At 55.0% G+C, this 19,026-nt stretch overlaps 5 protein-coding genes across 5 annotated transcripts; 2 read left to right on the top strand and 3 right to left on the bottom strand.

Moving 5' to 3' along the window:
- Positions 1-277: 277 nt before the first annotated feature.
- On the bottom strand, positions 278-4,040 carry M406DRAFT_292111 (uncharacterized protein). Its single transcript, XM_040919013.1, has 2 exons — positions 3,451-4,040; positions 278-3,315 (listed from the first exon to the last, which is right to left on the bottom strand). Exons 1-2 carry the CDS (start codon positions 3,551-3,553, stop codon positions 782-784), a joined length of 2,637 nt encoding a protein of 878 aa, XP_040775852.1. The 5' UTR covers positions 3,554-4,040; the 3' UTR covers positions 278-781.
- Positions 4,041-6,045: 2,005 nt separating this feature from the next.
- M406DRAFT_356713 (MFS general substrate transporter) lies at positions 6,046-8,530 on the top strand. The gene is made up of 9 exons (XM_040923510.1): positions 6,046-6,383; positions 6,462-6,517; positions 6,651-6,655; positions 6,751-6,844; positions 6,904-6,988; positions 7,090-7,589; positions 7,681-7,920; positions 8,016-8,159; positions 8,241-8,530. The coding sequence occupies exons 1-9, from the start codon at positions 6,187-6,189 to the stop codon at positions 8,438-8,440; spliced, it is 1,521 nt and encodes a 506-aa protein (XP_040775851.1). The 5' UTR covers positions 6,046-6,186; the 3' UTR covers positions 8,441-8,530.
- Positions 8,531-8,874: 344 nt separating this feature from the next.
- Positions 8,875-11,100, bottom strand: M406DRAFT_22569 (uncharacterized protein; the record flags this gene model as incomplete). Its single annotated transcript, XM_040915733.1, has 2 exons — positions 8,875-9,918; positions 10,111-11,100. Coding segments are annotated over 2 exons (2,034 nt in total), but the record flags the coding sequence as incomplete, so codon positions are not given.
- A 1,921-nt stretch (positions 11,101-13,021) lies between these two features.
- On the bottom strand, positions 13,022-13,457 carry M406DRAFT_244160 (uncharacterized protein; the record flags this gene model as incomplete). Its single annotated transcript, XM_040916251.1, has 3 exons — positions 13,022-13,185; positions 13,300-13,334; positions 13,408-13,457. Coding segments are annotated over 3 exons (249 nt in total), but the record flags the coding sequence as incomplete, so codon positions are not given.
- A 1,019-nt stretch (positions 13,458-14,476) lies between these two features.
- On the top strand, positions 14,477-17,143 carry M406DRAFT_107076 (uncharacterized protein; the record flags this gene model as incomplete). Its single annotated transcript, XM_040915221.1, has 4 exons — positions 14,477-14,575; positions 14,664-15,053; positions 15,119-16,738; positions 16,818-17,143. The coding sequence occupies 4 exons, from the start codon at positions 14,477-14,479 to the stop codon at positions 17,127-17,129; spliced, it is 2,421 nt and encodes an 806-aa protein (XP_040775848.1). The 3' UTR covers positions 17,130-17,143.
- Between the last annotated feature and the right edge of the window lie 1,883 nt (positions 17,144-19,026).

Here is a 19,026-nt window from a genome sequence, read left to right as displayed (position 1 = left end):
TACTTGGGGACTGACTGTTCACGGAAAGCCGGTCATGGCTTCTTGCACCTCGGCATGTTACAGGAAGAAAAAGCACGTGCGGTGGCGCGTTGTGGTTGACGTGCATGTAGGTTGATGCTGCTGCTGCTGGGTTGGTGACTCGTGGCCATGATACTACCCTAACACAATTGTGTCACCTCGGCATCACTATCGAGGACAATCCTCTGTCAAACCCTTGGATTGTCGCGAGACAGCACACAAGACATACATGCACTGAAGAGATTGGCAGCCACGATATGGAAAGCAATTGTAGTCTCGTTTCCATTCCATTATCTGCTCGCCTGCAGCTCAATGCACAAAAGAAATGGCAAGATGCGAATGATCAAGTCTCCTACAGGTAGAATCCTTATACTATTATTGTACAGTGGGCTTCAATGAAGTAAGAATTCTCCCATAAAGCAGCCAAGCAAGCAAGCAGTCTCGGTTCACTTCCCATGCGTAGATGTGTCCTTTGCAATGACCCTCGCCCAACTCCAAACTGTGTGCGAAAGAGTAGTGTGTGTGTGCGTGTGTGTGTGTGTGTGTGAAGCAGAACGCAAAATCGCAAGCACTCTCCATCCAACCACATCGTTGTCTTTCGTAAGCATGGACAACCGCCGCCGAAGAGGCGGGAAATCCTCACTTACCTCCCAGAATTACTCGTTACACCATCCCCTCCTGTCATCAGAGACTTCCATATCAAAAAGCCCATTACCCCCTCGATTCATAAACGCAGTCACTGGTGTCGAGTAGCCTCAGGTTCCTAGCCCTTGAGCTCCCTCTCACGGCACTTCGTACATAACACCACCATGCGACCATTGGGTGACTCTCGCGGGAAGATCTGCCCGTCATCGAACCCTCCTTGACACGTGGCGCACCGGAAACATTCATCATGCCACTCGCCTCCCAGCGCCCGGATATACTGACCAATGACCGCCTTTCGACACATCTTGCACTTGGGTGCACGTCTCTCGGTTCGCTTGGTCTGACAATTGACGCACCAGGCGTAGCCGTCCTTTTCGATGTGTGTCATTCCTTGCTCAAATGGATCGCCGCACTCTGCACAGAAGAAATGCCCGTAGTGCCAGTGCTCGCCTAGCGCAACGATGTGCTCGCCCAGAATAGGTGTCGTGCAGTGCTTGCAGCGAGGGGCAAAGAGTTCGTGCCAGTCGAGGTGACAGTAGAAGCGAAGCCTCTCGTCGCCATCCTCAGCCATCGTCTCGCCCGGCTTCTCCTCGAGGACCTCGCCCGCAGCGCGCCGGTGGATACGCTCCAGCCGGGCTGCGCGGTGAGGATCGGGCTCAGGGCTGATTTCCAGCGCCTCGAGGGAAGTACCGCATATGTAACAGCTAAAGCAATGTGGATGGAATCGCTCGTTCGTCCCGGCGAGAGCGATAAATCGGCCCTCGATCGGGTAGCCACAGTCGTGACAGCGAGCGGTGGCTCGGCTGCCGGCTTGACCAGCTGCTGCTCCTGCTGGTGGCCAGCGAGGCCGTGGCGCAGCATGGCGAACCTTGGGGGCATCCTTCTGTGGGGCCGGCAGTGGTCGGCTTGAGGGTTTATTGCTGGTGGAGTCGTCATCTGGGGTGACGATGATGGGGACGCCAGGTCCGTCATCTCCAGCGTCATCGTCACCAGGAAGCACAATGGAGGGAATCGATGGCTTGTCGTCGTTCACCACGATGCTAGGCATCGAAGGGGGGCCGGATCTTCCCCTAGGCGGCGCGTCTACTTGGATAGATGGCGCGGCAGGACCGCGTGGCCTCGAGAGCGGCGGCGACTCACGAGTCTCCGTAACAGCGATAGCAGGGATCGGCGGGGTCTCGGGGAGGCGGCGGTGGTGGTCTTGTCGGACCTGGAAGGCCCCGAGCGGACCACCCTTTGCGGTGTCTGGCTTCTCATCAGTTGCCTCGTCCGGGGCCTTCCAGGTTTTGTCAAAGCTTACGATAGGTCGGCCTGCGCGGTCGCTCACCGCAGTAGGCGTGGGAAGCTTGGGGCTCCGGTCCTTCAACTTCATTGAGGTAGCCTGACGAATGTCATCCCCACGAATTTCCATCCCGTGCTTCTTGGGTACATCTTCACGAACGGGGCTCGGGTTGCGCGAGTTGGTCGTGTACTGAGGGTTGCGAGACTGCGAGGGCGGGTTGCGGTGTATCTCATACTTGTGCAGCTTTGGGGGCTGCGCGGTGGGGTCAGAAGAAGAAGGAGGAGGCACAGGGCTGCCCGGTCCCAACGACACCCTGTTGAAGGGACTTCTCGGGTACTTGCGAAGAGAACTGGCGGGGGAGGAGGCAGTGTTCTTCTCGGGTGAGGGGCTCCGCGCAAGAGAAGCACCCTCTGGCTCCTCCGAGATCTTATCACCTATGACAAGCTTGCCCTTACTGTTGTCTCGCTTCACGCTGGGGCGCCGCCGGTGAGATGACGAGCTGCCGGTCAGGCCGTTATAGGGCTTGCCCGACTTGCTTGGCGAGACGCATCGGCCTTCTCCAGGAGGGCTCGGGGTCTTTCTGGCCCCAGCTGTTGATGTGGTGTAGGACGAGTGTCGGCGAGAGGACCCGCGGCCATCGCTAGACGCAGAGCTCCCAGAGACAGACCGCGAGCCAGAATCCCGAGCGAGACCAGAAGGCTCAATCTCATCGCCGTACAGGCCGGTACTAGCGGCCCTGGCATGTGCGTAGCTGTTTTTCCGGAGGTGTTGCTTGTATCTGTAAGGGGCACCGGGCTCAGGCGGCTTGATACCGTGCTGGTGCTGCCAGACCAGTTCCGACGCCTCATCCAGAGCAGCTTCGTAGAGACGGTCCTCCTCGGGGCTGGATGCGCGATCCGAAGCATCCTTATCCTCCAGCGCCTGTCTCAGCGACACGGCCTCCTCCTTCTCCATCCACCTCTGGCCCCTCTCCATGTAGGTAGCGCTGGGCACCACCTCACCAGGGTTCAGAGACTTGGCCGGCCCGTCCGGGTAGTAGTCACGCCCACGGCCGCTCGTAGTCGAGTACCTGGAGGCGACGCTGGGTGCCATGCTGGGCCTAGAGAAGTCACGGGTGGAGGCAGTCTTGGGGGGCGACTGGGAGTGGATTGAAGCGGCAGAGGAGGGCTCAGACAGGGGGGGAGGCGTTCCTATGGAAGAGCGAGTCGTCGAGGCAAAGGAGGGACGACCAGCCGTACCCAGTGAAGGGCGGCCGTCGATGGACTGACGAAAAGAGCCCTGGCGGGACTCTGGGGAAGTAGAGAGAGGTTGAGGCCTCGCACCACCGGGCCTGTTGACTCGATTGTTGCGAAGATCTCGGAGGTACGCAGCTACAGATTATCAGAGAACCAGGCGTTAGCTATTGAACTGCACTGGGATGGTACAAGCGACAGAGCGCTCAACTCTTTTTTATTCTTCTTCAAGAGCAAGAGAGAGAAGGGGGAGAGAGTGTCAAGGCCACGAACAGAACTGCTCATTGTTCATGTAGCTACCCTGGGCAGGGGCCATCTTCCTCTCCGGAGAAGAGGAGGACGGCGCCGACTCCTTGGGCTTGCCACGGTCGAACATGATTCCTCCAGAGATCCTGCACAATCAGGTCTAGTAGACCAAAAAGGTGGTGGCGATGCAAGAAGACGACAGCCTCGATGCAAGAATGCAAAGAGATGGAAATGTCGGAAGAGGGAGGACGTGGAACGATCGGGAGAAGGAAACGGGGCCCCCGTTTATAAAATTGCTGGCTGGTCCGAGCTGCTTCTGCGCTTGGCCCGGGCTCCGCTTGTACCCCGTGGTACAGCGCTGTACAGTAAATGAGGCTGGCGAGGCTGCCCTGCACTGTGGTGTACGAAGGAGGCCTGGCAGGCCGTTCGCTTGGCTGGGGTGACGAGAAAAAAGTGGGGATGGATTGGGCTTTGATCTGTCGATAATCGGGGATCTTTAAAGAAACACCAGCAGGCAACGGAGATTAATCTGAGGATGCTGTACCAAAGTCTAAGTTAAGTTGATGATCCTCTGCAAGATTCAGGACCATGGTCTGGAGAAAGGAGGTACAAAGCAGGAGGAGGGGGATGATGTGTTGAGTCAAAGGAAAAGGAGGAGGTGGTTGTGGTATTAATGAGGAGGTAGCATAATTATATTGCAGAGCATCTTAATGGACTGGTGTTATGAATTTTGTTTATTTACTGCCCAATTCATGCCACCAAGGGAGGAGAAGAGTCATCCCAGGTGCTACTACCACCTGCAGCCACGCTGCTTGCTGCTGCAGCTATTTGCAGGAAGGGCAGCTGGCAGGGTTGGCAGGTTGACAGGGTTGCTAGGCAAGGAGACAGGTTACTGGCTGCAGATCGCCTCTGAACTGGCTGCCAGACACAAACCCCAGCCCCCCCTACCCTCCATCCCCGAATCTTCCATGCAGGTCAGTGGTGTTCTCTCAGGTCTCCGCCGTGCAGCTGGGTGTGTTTACATAGTACCTGGCCAGTGGGTACTTGAGCGCTTGACGCCGGTTGCTACAGCGCCTCCCGGCCGCCTGTTCACGCTAGAGCCTTGGCCAGTGTGGCACTGAGACATGTCCTGCAGGCGCAGTCTCGCGGTAGGCTCGAGTACAGGATACATCGGCACCAGGATGCTACCGTGTATGCAATCTGTATGTGTGTGTTTGTGTGCATCCACGCCATGCATGACACGCCTGACCTCGACCTTCTTCCCTCTCTGGCGAGGCTGGCGCCACGTTCTACTGTTACGTCTCTCCTGCTTTCTATGCATACGTCTAAGTACGTAGTGGAGCATGACTTTGTTGAGATGATTGGTCTGCACCACAGTGCCCAATGAAAAGTGCACCTTTGTCGAGCGCAGAGGAAAAGGGAGGAAAGAGAAGGAAAGAGAAGGCAAGAGAAGAGGAGAGAAGAAAGAGCAAGAGAGAAAAAGAGACCGCCTGTTGCGCGAGTGGACCTGGCCTCTTAGGAAGGGGGGGGAGATGAGAAAAACGCCAACGCATCCAGATCAGGTCATGATGCTCCGGAGCTCGACGAGCCCAAGCGTCCTGCACAAATACTGCACACCGGTACTTGGTCCTTTCACGGGCTCCACCCGCGAAACCAGTGTGCACTCAGTCATACTACGCCCAGGTGAGGTCTGCACGGACGTCTCTCCCTCCCAGGTTGCAAACATTCAATCAGGATCAGGGGGAGAAACCCTATTTCAGGACCACACGGTCTGCTTGATCAGTGGTGGATATTTGCGGAAACAAGCAGATTACAAGTCTGCCACGCCAACATGACTTTTTCAGCATGTATACGGTATGAAGTTCCGAAACCGAGGCTCGTGTTTCTATTTTTCCCCCCTCTCTGGGCTCGGCCTTGACGGCCGGACTCAGCGATCACAGTAGGAACTACTGGATGGACGGCTCCTGCAGTCAAGCACGCACCACACATCAACAACACATTCACACATTCGAACCTGACCGCCGGCCTTTCAAAAGAAAACAGCCTTCGTTTCGTGTTATGGCCTCTTCCCCTTTTTCCTGAGGTGGGTTGATGGGCTAACACGTCATAAGTCACCTGCGTTTGGAACTCATTGGTAGACAAGACGGTCCTACCTCTCCCGGTCTTATAGGGTGACTAAGAAGTACTGTGACACACATAATACCATGAATCTTGCATATGCAGACACGGCGACTGCCCCCAATCACCGCGCGGCTCGGAGACCAGCAACCAGCAACCAGCAAAGATGTGATGGTTTTTACGACGGACAATGCCAAACAGCGATGTTGAATTGTCCGTAAAAGACGAGTGACTCAGGGTCCAAAAAAAAAACAAAAAAAAAAAAAAAAAAAACCAGTATTTCGAACAACAAGGAACATCTTTTAAGAGCAAGATGCGAGATCCCGGCATCGGCCCCCCGTCAAAAAGGCCGGCTTTAGTATAGTACGCCCTTCAAGACCGGCAGTCTGATTAATGGGCTACTCAAGCCCGCAAAGCCCGTCTTATTCCCCTCGGATGCGATCATCGGGCTCAAGCAATAGAGAAGAGAGAAAAAAAATATGCATTTTCTTCAAACTCCGTGACAACACTGTATAAAGACTAGGGGAGGCGATATGGAATCGTCTTTGGGCTCTTTTTGACTCCTCCGGGTCGTGTTTTGAGGAACTGAACAAAGGTTTCTCTCAACTATCGTGTGCGTAGTCTGCACAACGGCCTCATTCGAACATGGCTACGACGTCAGCACCAATTGTTCCCTCCGCTTCTCCATATGCAGCCGAAGACAGTAAGAATATCGAGAGGAAGATCACCTACCATCGAGCCGTGGACATGGACAATAGAAGCAACAAGGATGAAGCGGCCCTGGAGTCGGACCTGAGTGACCAGGAGCAGCCCAAAGAATTCAAAGAAGGTGGCTATGGCTGGTATGTCGATTTTTCTATGCCCCATGCTGTGTGAGGTTTATTGCAGAGCAGCTAAGGTATCTAACTGGGTTTACAAAGGGTTGTCGTTCTCACTGTGTTCCTCATCAATATGCACACTTGGGGTCTCAATTCTGTAAGTTGACTGACCTACAAAATATACGGTGACACGATCATCAGTTAGATTGCCCCGAGGCTAACAGATCATAGGCATATGTACGTTCCCTTGAAAATGAAAAAAAAATGAAAAAAAATCGAGCACAGCTGCGACATATACTTGGGGCAAATACCCAAGTGCTGCTGCTGCTCAAACTTGCCCCCTTTCTCAAGCAGACCATCTGACACAGATACCCTCTCTCTCCTCATCTAGGCCGTATTTCTTGCGTATTACCTCAGCTCTGATGTCTTTCCTGGATCAACTGCGATAGACTTCGCCTTCGTGGGTGGTCTCTCCATTTCGATAGGTATGTCTCACACGGCTCACACGTACCAAACCACAGGGCTGACCATCATCACCGTACAGCTCTACTGTTCGCACCTTTGGCAACCATCGTTATTGGAAAATTTGGCACCCGAGTATGCCTCCAGATTGGTGTAGTGCTCGAGACGTAAGTTTACACACGAATACTGAAATTGGTGCTGGCTCACTTTACTACTCAAGTAAACTAATCTCTCTCTCTCTCTCTCTCTCTCTCTTTTCTCTGCCCAGTGCTGCCTTCGTCGGTGCCTCATTCACATCGCAGATCTGGCACCTCATCCTCAGCCAAGGCATCTGTTTCGGCGCAGGCATGGGCTTCCTCTTCACCGGCTCCGTTGGCCTCATCCCCCAGTGGTTCACGCGCAAGCGCTCCCTGGCCAACGCCATGGGCTCAGCCGGGTCGGGCTTTGGCGGGCTGACGTATTCCCTCGCCGCCAACGCCCTGATCACCAACCTGGGGCTTGCCTGGGCCTTTCGGGTCCTGGCCATCGTCGCGTTCGCGATTAACGCCATCTGCAGCTTCCTCGCGCGGGACAGGAACAAGGAGGTGGGCGCCGTCCACCAGGCTTTCCACAAGGAGCTGTTCAAGAAGGTCGAGCTGTACCTGTTCCTGGCCTGGGGCTTCTTCTCCGTCCTGGGATACATCATTGTGGTCTTCTCGCTGGCCGACTATGCGAGTGCTGTTGGCTATACGGCCACTCAGGGATCCATCTTGGCCGCCATGTTTAACTGTACGTCTAGCTGCTGGACCCCTCCTACTTTCTGCTCTCTCTCTCTCCACCCCCTTTCCAACCTGTCGTATGACACTGACAAACCACACAGTATCGCAGGGATTGGGCAGACCAGTGATTGGCTACTACAGCGACAAGATTGGGAGGATCAACGTGGCCGCCCTGAGCACTCTGATCGCAAGCCTGGCGGCGTTCTTCCTCTGGATCTTTGCTGGCGAACACTATGCAGGTGCTATCGTCTACAGTCTGTTTGGTGCTTTTGCGGGCTGCATCTGGCCTTGTGTGGCCCCTGTTGCTGCCGAGATTATCGGGCTGCAGCTGTTGCCTTCTGGTAAGTTTGCCCACCAGATCACCGTCACGACAATCCATGTCTTTTCTGTTCTTCATGTCAATCACTAACGCCTTCTTTTCTCTCCTCTTCTCAAGCAATGTCCATCACCTGGTTGGTTCTCGTCCTCCCAGCCACCTTTGCAGAGGTCATCGGTCTCAGTCTGGTACGATCCGGAAAGAATGGCTACCTACACGTTCAGGTCTATACTGGCTTCATGTTCCTTGCCGCATTCATATTTCGTAAGCATGCAACTTTCCTAGCCAAGCACCTCTCCTTCGAATTTTAAAGCAAATGAATACTAACACCCATCATGTTGCCAGTCTGGCTATTGAGGATTTTGAAGATGCACACTTGGGATGTGGAGGCAAGGGAAGCCGAAGTGAGAAGACAGGACTCTTGCAACACCGAGTCTGCAGCTGCTGCTGCTGCTGCGACGGGAGGCCAGAAAATATCTGTGGTGGACTCAAGGCTGTCGCTGGCATATGCATTCAGAGCCTGCTTCACTGTGACCAACGTGTAAACAATGGCGAGGTCTCATGCATTCCGAGGACTGCGGCTGGATTCATCTTGTGATAAACGTAGATAATGTTAATTTTCTTCATTTTTCTTGTCTACCCTGCACAAATTGAAGGTCTAGACTTCTTATGCATGTAGACAAAACAAGCAAAAGTAGCACAGACCTGGTGATAAGTCTCAAGGCTCTGATTTCACCGGTGTCTCAGGCTTTGCCACCTCCTCTGGGCCCAAATCATCCGTTTCCTGGTGCACAGTCAACTCGCCCTCGTCCACCTCCTGACGCTGCGCATCCTCCTCGATCTCCTCCTCCTCAGCCGCCGCCTCGGTCGTCTCCTCGTCTGCTGGGTCCAGCGCAGCAGGCTGAACCGCCTCCTCCGACCTCGCCTCCTCTCCCTGACCCTCAGATTGCAGAGCCTCCTCGCTCTTCATCGCCTCCTCCGCGAGCTCGATCGCCTTGGCTGCGGCCTCGTCGAAATCATCAAACGCATACAGCGGCAGGCCGCTCTCGGCAATGATCCTCTGCCCTTCCTCCTCGTTGGTGCCCCTGATGCGCACGACGACGGGAACCTTGATGTCCGTCTCTTTAAAGGCCAGTATGATCCCCTCGGCAATCATATCGCCCCGCGTCAGCCCGCCAAAGATGTTCACAAAGATGACCTTGACCCTGTCGTCACTCAGAATCACCTCAAAGGACCGCTGGATCGTCTCGGCCGTGGCCTTGCCGCCCGTGTCGAGAAAATTCGCCGCGTAGCCACCCGCGTCGTGCAGTGCGTCGACCGTATTCATCGCCAGCCCCGCGCCGTTGACCAGCGTGCCGATGTTGTGCTGCCGCAGCTTGGGGGCCAGCCTGTGGTAGACGATGCCGTGGCGCGCCGCCTCCGCCGTGCCGGGCACGCGCTCCTCTCGCGACTCGTACCTCTCGTGGACCTCGGCGACCCGTCCGCTGCTGTGGTAGGCTGCGTCGTCCAGGTCGATGCGCAGGTCTTTCAGTTGGATAGGGTGGGGTCGCCTGGCAATCCAGTCCAGCTCCGCGCTGACCAACTTGGCCTCTTTGGTCTGGAAGATGGTCGCCATGTCGCGCAGCGCCAAGGTCAGGGCGCGGTTGTGTCTTTTGTTCAAATCGGCATCGACCATGTCGAGCCGCTTGGCGAGCAGGGTTATGAGGTCTCTCCATTCCTGCTTGTTCAGGCCCCGAATGTTTGTGACGCCGTCGGGGAGAAGGATCTTGTGAAAGAGACGGGGTTTTCGGTAGCTCTGCTCGCCTGCGAGTATGGCAGCTAGGATACATTGTGACCTGGACGCGCGGTCTATGCCGATGGCGAGGTAGCGGCAAGGGAACCTGTCGGTCTCGAATTGGCTGCTGAGTTTCTCTTCCCTAAGGAGGCTCAGGCTGTCTTCGTGGCTGAGGTGGAGGCTGCGATGTTGGCCCGGCTGGGGTCGTCGTGGACAAGTGGTACTAGAAACTGGCACTGCTGTCGTAGACTGTGTTGTGCGCAGCGAAAGAGAAGAAGAAGTGCGGGTAAACGTCGACATTCCTCGCGTCTGTTGCTGCTGAGGAGAAGCCGTCCCCAGCGCGGACGACCCGGTGATGGTGGTGGTGGTCGAGTCACGCCGAGGAGGAGAGGATGATGAGGAGAAGGAGGATGGGGGATCCTCCTGAGCCCCAGCCCCGACCGTCTCTGCTGTGACCGCCGCCCGTGCCTTCTCGTCCAACATCTCCTTGAGCGCAGCGCCGATCTTGGCAGGGTGGTTGACAAGCCTCACGCCCACAGCCGCCAGCGTATCCGCCTTCTGCTTGACGTCGGGCTCTCCAGGAACCCAGAAAGCGCCTGCGTGGCCCATCACCCTGTACTTGGGCGCCTGCCTGCCCGCGACAAGAGCCACAATGGGCTTCCTCCTCGCCTCGGCCGTGCGGTCGTTGTAGTCCTTGATCCACTGCGCAGCCAACACCTCGCCGTCCCCCCCAATTTCGCCAATGAGCGCGATGGCCTCGGTGTAAGGGTCCATCTCCAGCACCTGCAGGGCCTCGACCAGGTCCGTCCCAGGCAACACGTCCCCACCCACTCCGATACACAGACTCTGCCCCAGCCCCGCCCTCGTCGTGGATGCCACGGCCTCGTAGCTAAGCGTGCCGCTCCTGGAAGCGATGCCCACGCGCCCTGCGCTGAAGCACGGCAGCGGCTGGAACCCAATGCGACACCGCTGCTCCTCGGCGGCGGAGATGATGCCGGGGGAGTTGGGCCCCACGAGACGGCTCTTGTCCTGTGTCCGCAGCATGCTGTGGATGCGCAGCATGTCGTGCAGCGGGACGTGCTCGGCCACGGCGACGATGAGCGGGACCTCAGCCTCGATGGCCTCCTCGATCGCTGCTGGGGCCAACGGGGCGGGCACGTAGATGCCTGTGGCGTTGGGTTTGAGCTCGTCCATCGCGCGCCGCACCGTGGGCACCACAGGGAGGCCCAGGTGCTCGCCTTCGCGGCCGGGGGTGACGCCGCCTACGATGTTGGTACCCCATGCTATGGACTCTTGGGCGTTGGCCGTGGCTTGACGGCCTGTGAAGCCCTGGAAGATGACGCGTGTGGACGAGCCGATGCGTAGGTTGCGGACCGTGGACTGGTAGCCGTTCTGGCGGTGGGACGAGGTGGCGAACGGGTGAGATTGTTGTTTCAGGCCATGGTAAAGACTTGTGGATTTGCTTCTTGTCCGTAGAGGAAGTCTCATGGTGGACTGCATCTTGACATTGCGGATGAGGTTGACAGCATAGATGGTGGTTGAATGAAAAAAAAAAAAGTGTAGGGGAATGTTACGAGCTCTGAATAGTAATCATGGAATAAAATACAAAATTGTTTCAAACTGCAATTGTCCAGTAGATGAAGAAAAAGTCAGTCTAGATTCGAGATATCTATCAATTATTGTTGCTGAATTGATGACTGCTGGGGATGGAAGCAGAAATATTTGTAGACGACGAGCTGCTGCTATAAATCTGACCACTAGTGTGTAATAGGAAAAGTTGGGCACATCGGCTAAGTTGCAATCTTAATGTCGCACTGTGGCACGAACTTCGGTACGGAATGGCGAACACTTGTATGCAATCCCTTCCAAGAGTGGGGCATATAGCCGACTCACCAGCAATGACGCCAAACTGGACTTGGACTTGATGTATATCATATCTTGCTTGGTCCATGAAGAAGCCATAAACATTAGGTTGAGAATGATCGTAGGGCTATTGCATGATGCACAGGGCTACATTTGCAGCTTACTTAATACCAGGACCTCTTATGGTGGTACCTTTACCATACTCATATTCATGGAGAAGAAGAAAGAAAAGAAGAAAGTAGACTGGCGCTGTTCCTTGATCCTCGAGACCCCCCTCTTCGTTCTCGCCCACCTTCAAAACTACCTATCATCCACCCGTCCCAGCCCGTCCATTCCTGCCAGGGCAGCTTACGATTCTGAGTTGTCCGACCCTGACGCTTCATCTTTTCCTTGATCTTTTCCTTGCGCTTGCACTTGTGGCTTGTTTATAACTGTCGTCGAGTCGCTTCTGGAGCTGCGTGGGCTTATTATGCTGCTGGCCGTGGAATCGAGCCTAAGTTTTCTCATGATGATGGACGGGTTTCTTGATTGGTACGCTGGCGGTGGCGTGGGACATGGGCCTAACGAGATCAGGGACCGTAAGGGTCGAGCCGCGGCAAGCTCGACATCAGAAGACGACGACGTGCCGCCAATGCTGCTGCCATTCATGGACTGCCGTCGGGCCCGCTCCTTCGCAATGCTCCTAGGCCTCCCGCAACACGTCGTGGCGCGATTCATCTTGTCGGCGGTGAAATAGAAAAGACAGTACAGGAGGAAGACAGGCCACAGGATCGCGGGCCAGAAATAGACGAGCGGTTCGAACAAGACGCAGAGGGCCTCAGTGCGGAAAATACTGGGAACCCAGGGCGGGCCGGCTTCCGTATCGTACTCCCGTGTCAGGATCCAGACCACGCCGAAGAGAACTCCACAGATGTAGGCAGAGGCGAGAACAGCCGAGACCATGACAGCCACGTTGTGTTGTAAGATGGCATGGCGAGCTACGAGATCTTGGGTGGAATTATTTGTCGAACGCATGTGTGGAAGAGCGGTTGACGTGAGAGAAAGGGCAAGGATCGTTGTAGTTTTCGCGACAGGTGGTATCTCCATTATTATATGTATTAGGATGGTGAGCGTGTGGTAGCAAGAAGAAAAATAGAATAAACAGTATGCCTAGGTCGATCGATGGAGGTGGGATTTGGTATGAGGGTTCGTTGATGGTGGTTCCGAGACGGCACAGACTAGAAGGCAACCGTGATGTACATTATTGCACGTGAGCTGCGTGGTTCTGCCTGTCGTTGGAGGATGATGTCCGCAGCAGGCGCCATCAGACAGCCGTACTTTCCAGGATTGTGCGTGTCTCTTCCGGGGCCAGCGCCTTCCTCTCTTCCAGCCCTCGTGCTTGACAAATCCCGATGGCGGCATAAGGCATGCTGCATGCTACTCATGCAGTCTTGGACTGTGCTGTGGGAGTCTTCGTAGTTGTACCGTTGTCTCCGCTTGGAGTCTGGTCAGGACTCTGGAAGCCCAGATTCTTAAAGTCATCCCTAGCCATCAGGTTCCGGTCCATCCGACATGAGAGATATGCCTTGGCAAGCTCGCGACAAGAATCCTCGTTGACACCCTTGACCTTCTTGATGCACGCCAGGTACGACGACATGGCCTGCTTACACTCGCCTGCAAGAATATTAGATCACTTAGTAAAATCTTCACTTCTTTTTCCCGCCCCCTATTTTTTTCTCCCTTTTTGGAAGGGGGAAAGGAGGGGGGGGGGGAGGGGTACAAACATACCATCATGATCGAGAGGAAAACTCCCCCTCTGCGGCCTTCAGAAAGTCAGCCTGCAATTCAGAGCACGGGATAAGATCGAGTTAACTTGGGGTGGGTACATATGCGTACGGTGTGGGCTTTGTGTAAAGCTGGCCGCCACCAGGACCGTAGCCACTCATTGCGACAGAAGACGAACGACGAGTTCGAGTAAATTTGCGATCTGGTGGCGTGGTTCGACCTCAACGCAACTCAATTCTTCTTACTGCGAGGCGGAAAAAAAAATACAGTATGGTCCTTGTAATAGCCAGGATGATTGGCTCTGGCTGGCCTTGGTGCTGACTACTGCAGGAACTTTTAGGGAAAAGGAAGGATAAAAAAGCTAAGCAGACTAGCTTGTAAGTTGTTCTGAACGTTCGGACAGCTTCATCCGTTGGTCCATCTGAAAATGCTGGCAAACTACCTTCCAATCGAGCCTTGGGTTGAGACGATGACCCGGCAGAATCCCTAGCGCTGTGTTTGTTTGGCTTAACTATACTATAGTACACGCTATGGTACAGTTTCCCCCCTGCAGGATGACGTGTGGCTTGGCTTCTGAGGGCCTACAGTGCTACCACCATAGTGGCCATCTGTAGGGACGACAGGGGTGAAACGGCCAACTAACCAGTCCCCACCGGCCGGGCTGGCCGCCAAACGCCAACAGGCCCAGAGCTGGAGGCGCATGACGGAGACGCGCCTGTTACAACCCCCCTCCTTACTTATCCTTCCAAAATTTGTCCCCAACCTTGTCGCTTGTACCGCGGAAAGAGAGGCATGAATGTCTAATTTGGACCGTTGTTTTTTTCCCACAGCAACACAACAACTCGGGCGCCTGCTGCTGTCGAGTCGCTCCCTGAACCATCGATCATCACCCTTTACTTGCCCTGTCCTTGGATCTTGGAGGTGTTGAACCGGCTACCTCACAGCGGCAGATTTTGTTTATCTCCTCTATACCTTCTTCGCATACTACCTACTACCTACCCACAGCTGGTGCTCCCCTATCCCCTAGGTTCGACTACGCCAGGGTCCTCGAGATCGCGAGTCTCGAAAGGATAGTCACGATTCCCAGGTCTACCTGGAAAGAAAACCTTGTCAAATACCAATTCAGAAATACAAACACTCCAGAGAAGGGACAGATCTTGGCCGGATCAAATACTGCGCCATGGCTGCACTTGGTGACGACCTGCTGTCGACCGTCAACAAGTTGCAAGACCTCGTCTTCAACACCATTGGCAACGACTCGCTCGACCTCCCTCAGATTGTACGTGCAGGCCAGCTGCGAAGCTTCAGACTCGGTTGGGTCGAAAATAAAAATGAAACGCTGACAAGCCTTGTTTGTGTGTGTCCAGGTCGTGGTAGGCTCACAGTCTGCTGGCAAGTCCTCGGTTCTCGAGAACATTGTCGGTCGAGATTTCCTGCCTCGAGGCAGCGGTATTGTTACTCGGCGGCCTCTGATCCTTCAGCTGATCAACGTCCCCGACGAGGAGGCCGAGGCTGCTGCGGCTAACCACAGCTCACAATGGAACCATAACGTGGCGCGACCTGGCGAGTGGGCAGAGTTCAACCACATTCCCAATAGGCGTTTCACCGACTTTGGCGACGTCAAGCGCGAGATCGAGAACGAAACCTCTCGCGTCGCAGGAAACAATAAGGGCATCACGCGACAGCCTATTAACCTTAAGATCTACTCCCCTCACGTGCTCAACCTCACACTGGTGGATCTGCCCGGTCTGACCAAGGTAGGCAGGGCTGCTTGGGCTAAGCCTTCCAGAAACATCTCAATAGCTAACCCATTCGCCTCCAGGTACCTATCGGTGACCAACCCGCAGACATCGAAAAGCAGACACGCAACCTGATCTCCGAGTTCATTGCCAAGCCCAACAGTATCATCCTCGCCGTCTCCCCAGCGAACGTCGATATTGTCAACTCGGAAGCCCTAAAGCTCGCACGCCATGTGGACGCCTTGGGAAGGAGGACGATTGGTGTCCTGACCAAGGTCGATCTCATGGATCACGGGACCAACGCGCTGGACATCCTGTCCGGACGGGTGTATCCTCTGAAGCTGGGCTGGATCGGCGTTGTGAACCGGTCACAGCAGGATATTCAAGGCAACAAGCCCATGGATGAGGCGCTCAAGGACGAGGAGAACTTCTTCAAGCTGCATCCAGCCTACCGTAATATTGCAATGAAATGCGGCACGCGGTTCTTGGCCAAGACTCTTAACACGACACTCATGGCGCACATCCGGGACCGTCTCCCCGATATCAAAGCTCGGCTTAACACGCTCATGGGCCAGACGCAGCAGGAATTGGCCAGCTATGGCAACATGCAGTTTAGTGGCAGAGAACACCGGGGCTCCCTCATCCTCCAGCTCATGACCCGCTTCGCGTCCTCTTTCATTGCCTCGATCGACGGTACCTCGACCGAGATCTCCACGAAAGAGCTATGTGGTGGTGCTCGGATATATTACATTTTCAACTCCGTCTTCGGCATGTCTCTCGAGTCCATCGACCCGACCTCAAACCTCACTGCTCTCGACATCCGCACAGCTATTAGGAACTCCACCGGCCCGCGACCTAGTCTGTTTGTCCCTGAGATGGCCTTTGACCTCCTCGTGAAGCCCCAGATCAAGATGTTGGAAGTGCCAAGTCAACGCTGCGTTGAACTGGTGTACGAGGAATTGATCAAGATCTGCCACACATGTGGTAATACGGAGCTGTCGCGCTTTCCAAGGTTGCAGGCCAAGCTAATCGAGGTGGTGTCCGATCTCTTGCGAGAACGCCTGGGGCCCTCGTCATCCTACGTGGAGTCCTTAATCTCAATACAGCGTGCCTATATCAACACCAATCACCCCAACTTTCTCGGCGCTGCGGCAGCAATGAGCAACGTTGTAGGCGCCAAGCAGGAGAGGGAGCGCAAACGCCTCATCCAGGAGGAGCGTGAGCGCAGAGAGCGCAGGCGTCTCAAAGAACTTGGCGCCAACGGTACTGAGGAGGTCGACGAGGAGGAGTCGACGACCATTGTCGAAAAGGCCGAACATGCCTCAATCCGTAAGACGCAAGCTAAGGGCGCCGCACGAAGCATGTCGCCAGCAGTCAAGGAGAACGGCACCGGCGGCATCACTTCAGCACTGAATGGAGCTCGCGCAAGCTCACCAATGAGGTACAACCCACAAGGTGCAGGCAGCGGCGCGAAGGATTCTTTCTTGAACTATTTCTTCGGCAAGGACGGGGCCCAGCCGGCAATGCCCGCACATACCCACAGCCCGAACATTGGACGGCATGTCAGCCAAAGCTCCGAGCCCTCATTTGCCCAGAGCATAAGGCAGCAGGAGCCTGCCCTGCGCTCACCTATCCAGGCTATGCCACCATTAGCTAGCTCGGATGATTTCATGTTTGGCTCGACGCCTCGCGGCGCCGATTTCGTAAGTCATCCTTGTTTGTTTGTACTTGCAATAATTTGGAAAGACTCGTTGCTGACTGGGTTCTCTTCTCTCCCAAAAGGGCGCGACCGGCGAGCCGGCTATGACCGACCGGGAGCAGATGGAGACAGAACTGATCAGGGCGTTGATCTCGTCCTACTTCAACATCGTCCGCGAGTCCATTGCCGACCAGGTCCCCAAAGCCATCATGCACCTGCTGGTCAACCACTGCCGTGATGAAGTTCAGAACCGTCTCGTCAGCGAACTGTACCGCGAGGCGCTCTTCGAGGAGCTGCTGTATGAGGACGACGGCATCAAGAAGGAGCGCGAGAAATGCGAGAAGCTGCTCCAGACATACAAGGAGGCTGCCAAGATCATCGGCGAGGTGGTGTAGAGCAGACCTATCCTTATAGATACAGCGAAGCAGAGGGCTGGATCTGGCGGTCGAGGACAGAGTGATCCTGATGCGTACGTGCAGAGACGGTGAGGAGGGACGGGCCATGCTTGTGACGACAGATGATGGACGAATGCTGTGATGACGGAAGGCTTGAGGCGAAGACGGATTTCGTTCTTGGTCTTGGGTCCTTTTGGATGGAACTTCAAATTAAAAAAGGCGTGGGGGCTGGGGGTCGGTTGGCAAGGCCGGAGATGCGGCGACTGATAGAATTCGCCTTTCACCAACTGGATTGTATGTATAGACATGTACTTTGCTCCACCCAAAGCCTGCAACAACTCACCACAAAGTCATCAATCTCAATAGAACAGAGGTCTGATACTTCAGACATTAGCTTACATACACACACACACACACACTCACACTCAATGAACGATTTCTAAAATATTTCTGTTTTTGCTTTAATTTTGATTTACTCATCATTGCCATGATCAATCAGTCCTTCTGCCCTGCTTGCATAATAAAATTGTCAACTTTAGCAAAGCAAGTCATTGACCTTTTTTTCATCATGAGCCTCATTTCGATGTCAACTTCCCTAGAAAATCTTCTCACAAACACCATTATAATCATCCCTGCCGACTTGGCTCTCATCAATCTGCGTGTGAAGACGACATCATCGATGCGAATACGGTAAACACTAGTCGGCTGTGTGAAACTGGACTCAACGCACAAGGCAAGCCTTGTATAGAGGAATTATTTCAAGGTGTGACCGAGCGGTGGATTAGTGTCACGGGCGACCAACTTGGGACTTGAGGACGGCTCGTCCGGCTACCACGAATCTGATTGACCTGCTAGTATCTCGTAGTCCTCGGAGGATGCGCAGGCATCCCGGGAGGGCCAACGGGGAAGCGAGGGTCGTACTCCTCTTCGTAGTAGACTTGGGCATTCTGTGACAACGGAGGATGAGGTGCAGGGTCATTGCGTCTCAGGGCGGTATCTGAAGGGTACCGTGGGTCATACATGCTAGATTCAGCCGTGGATGGTGGCAAAGGAGGCGCACGTTGATAGGCTCTATCATGTGGCGGAGGATAATGCTCAACAGCTGGACGAGCGGGCTGGCCACGATGGAATGATCCTGCAGAGAGAAGGATCGGCTCATCAGTTGCTGGTCCTGGTGGCTGTCGTCGATGATACGGCCCTGGGGGAAGCGGGAGTTCAGCGCGGTCGTATGCTGCAGGCCCTGGCGGTGGCGGCGCATCGCGATAAAATCGCTCGGTCTCGGTATTGGGAATGCGGCGAATGGGCCGCTCCTCAATCCAGACTGTGCCATCTGGTCTGCGGTACTCGATGATTTCAATCTCAATCAGATCGCCCTGCGGAGCCAGATACTCGCGAGGTACACGATCATCTTGAGGCCGAGGCCCTCGCTCGTCCATGAGTATAGGGTCCCTGGACTGGCGGAGGGGTTCACCTGGTTGACGGGGCGGGGTCCTCTGACGATAATGATCAACTGGAGGAGGTCGACCATATTCCATGTGGATGGGAGATCGTGATCCGCGACGTCGAGCGTCCGGGGGAGGCAGCGGAGGCGTATTATACTGGCCATAACCACCAGATGTCTGTGGCCACTCTCTGCGCGGTAGATCCTCTGGCGTGTTATCCACATAAGTAACATTCGACAGCTGATGCCCACGATGAGCAGCGTCCCTCTGAGCAGCAGCAGGTGGAGCTTGACTCAGCTCTCGAGAGACCAAGGGACTTGCACGTTCGTCTTTACGAGGAGAGTTCCTTGGCGGTCTTGATTGAAACCGATTCCGCTGCTTGGGAGTGCCTGGCTTGGAAGACGGCTTGGAAGAGTGGCCAGATTTGCCGGTGTTCTCTCGTTCTCCTGCTTTGT

Source organism: Cryphonectria parasitica, assembly GCF_011745365.1.
Source record: "Cryphonectria parasitica EP155 unplaced genomic scaffold M406scaffold_5, whole genome shotgun sequence".
Classification (NCBI taxonomy): Eukaryota; Fungi; Ascomycota; class Sordariomycetes; order Diaporthales; family Cryphonectriaceae; genus Cryphonectria; species Cryphonectria parasitica.
Note: the sequence above shows the minus strand (reverse complement) of the source record. Positions and strands in the feature narration are given on the sequence as shown.

Excerpts from the sequence above, each read along its gene's own strand:
- M406DRAFT_292111 (XM_040919013.1), bottom strand. The coding sequence starts at position 3,553 with ATGTTCGACCGTGGCAAGCCCAAGGAGTCGGCGCCGTCCTCCTCTTCT. Across the intron at positions 3,316-3,450 it reads CATGAACAATGAGCAGTTCT|CTGCGTACCTCCGAGATCTT; the intron begins GTTCGTGGCCTT and ends GATAATCTGTAG.
- M406DRAFT_356713 (XM_040923510.1), top strand. The coding sequence starts at position 6,187 with ATGGCTACGACGTCAGCACCAATTGTTCCCTCCGCTTCTCCATATGCA. Across the intron at positions 6,384-6,461 it reads AAAGAAGGTGGCTATGGCTG|GGTTGTCGTTCTCACTGTGT; the intron begins GTATGTCGATTT and ends GGGTTTACAAAG. Across the intron at positions 6,845-6,903 it reads TGGTCTCTCCATTTCGATAG|CTCTACTGTTCGCACCTTTG; the intron begins GTATGTCTCACA and ends ATCACCGTACAG.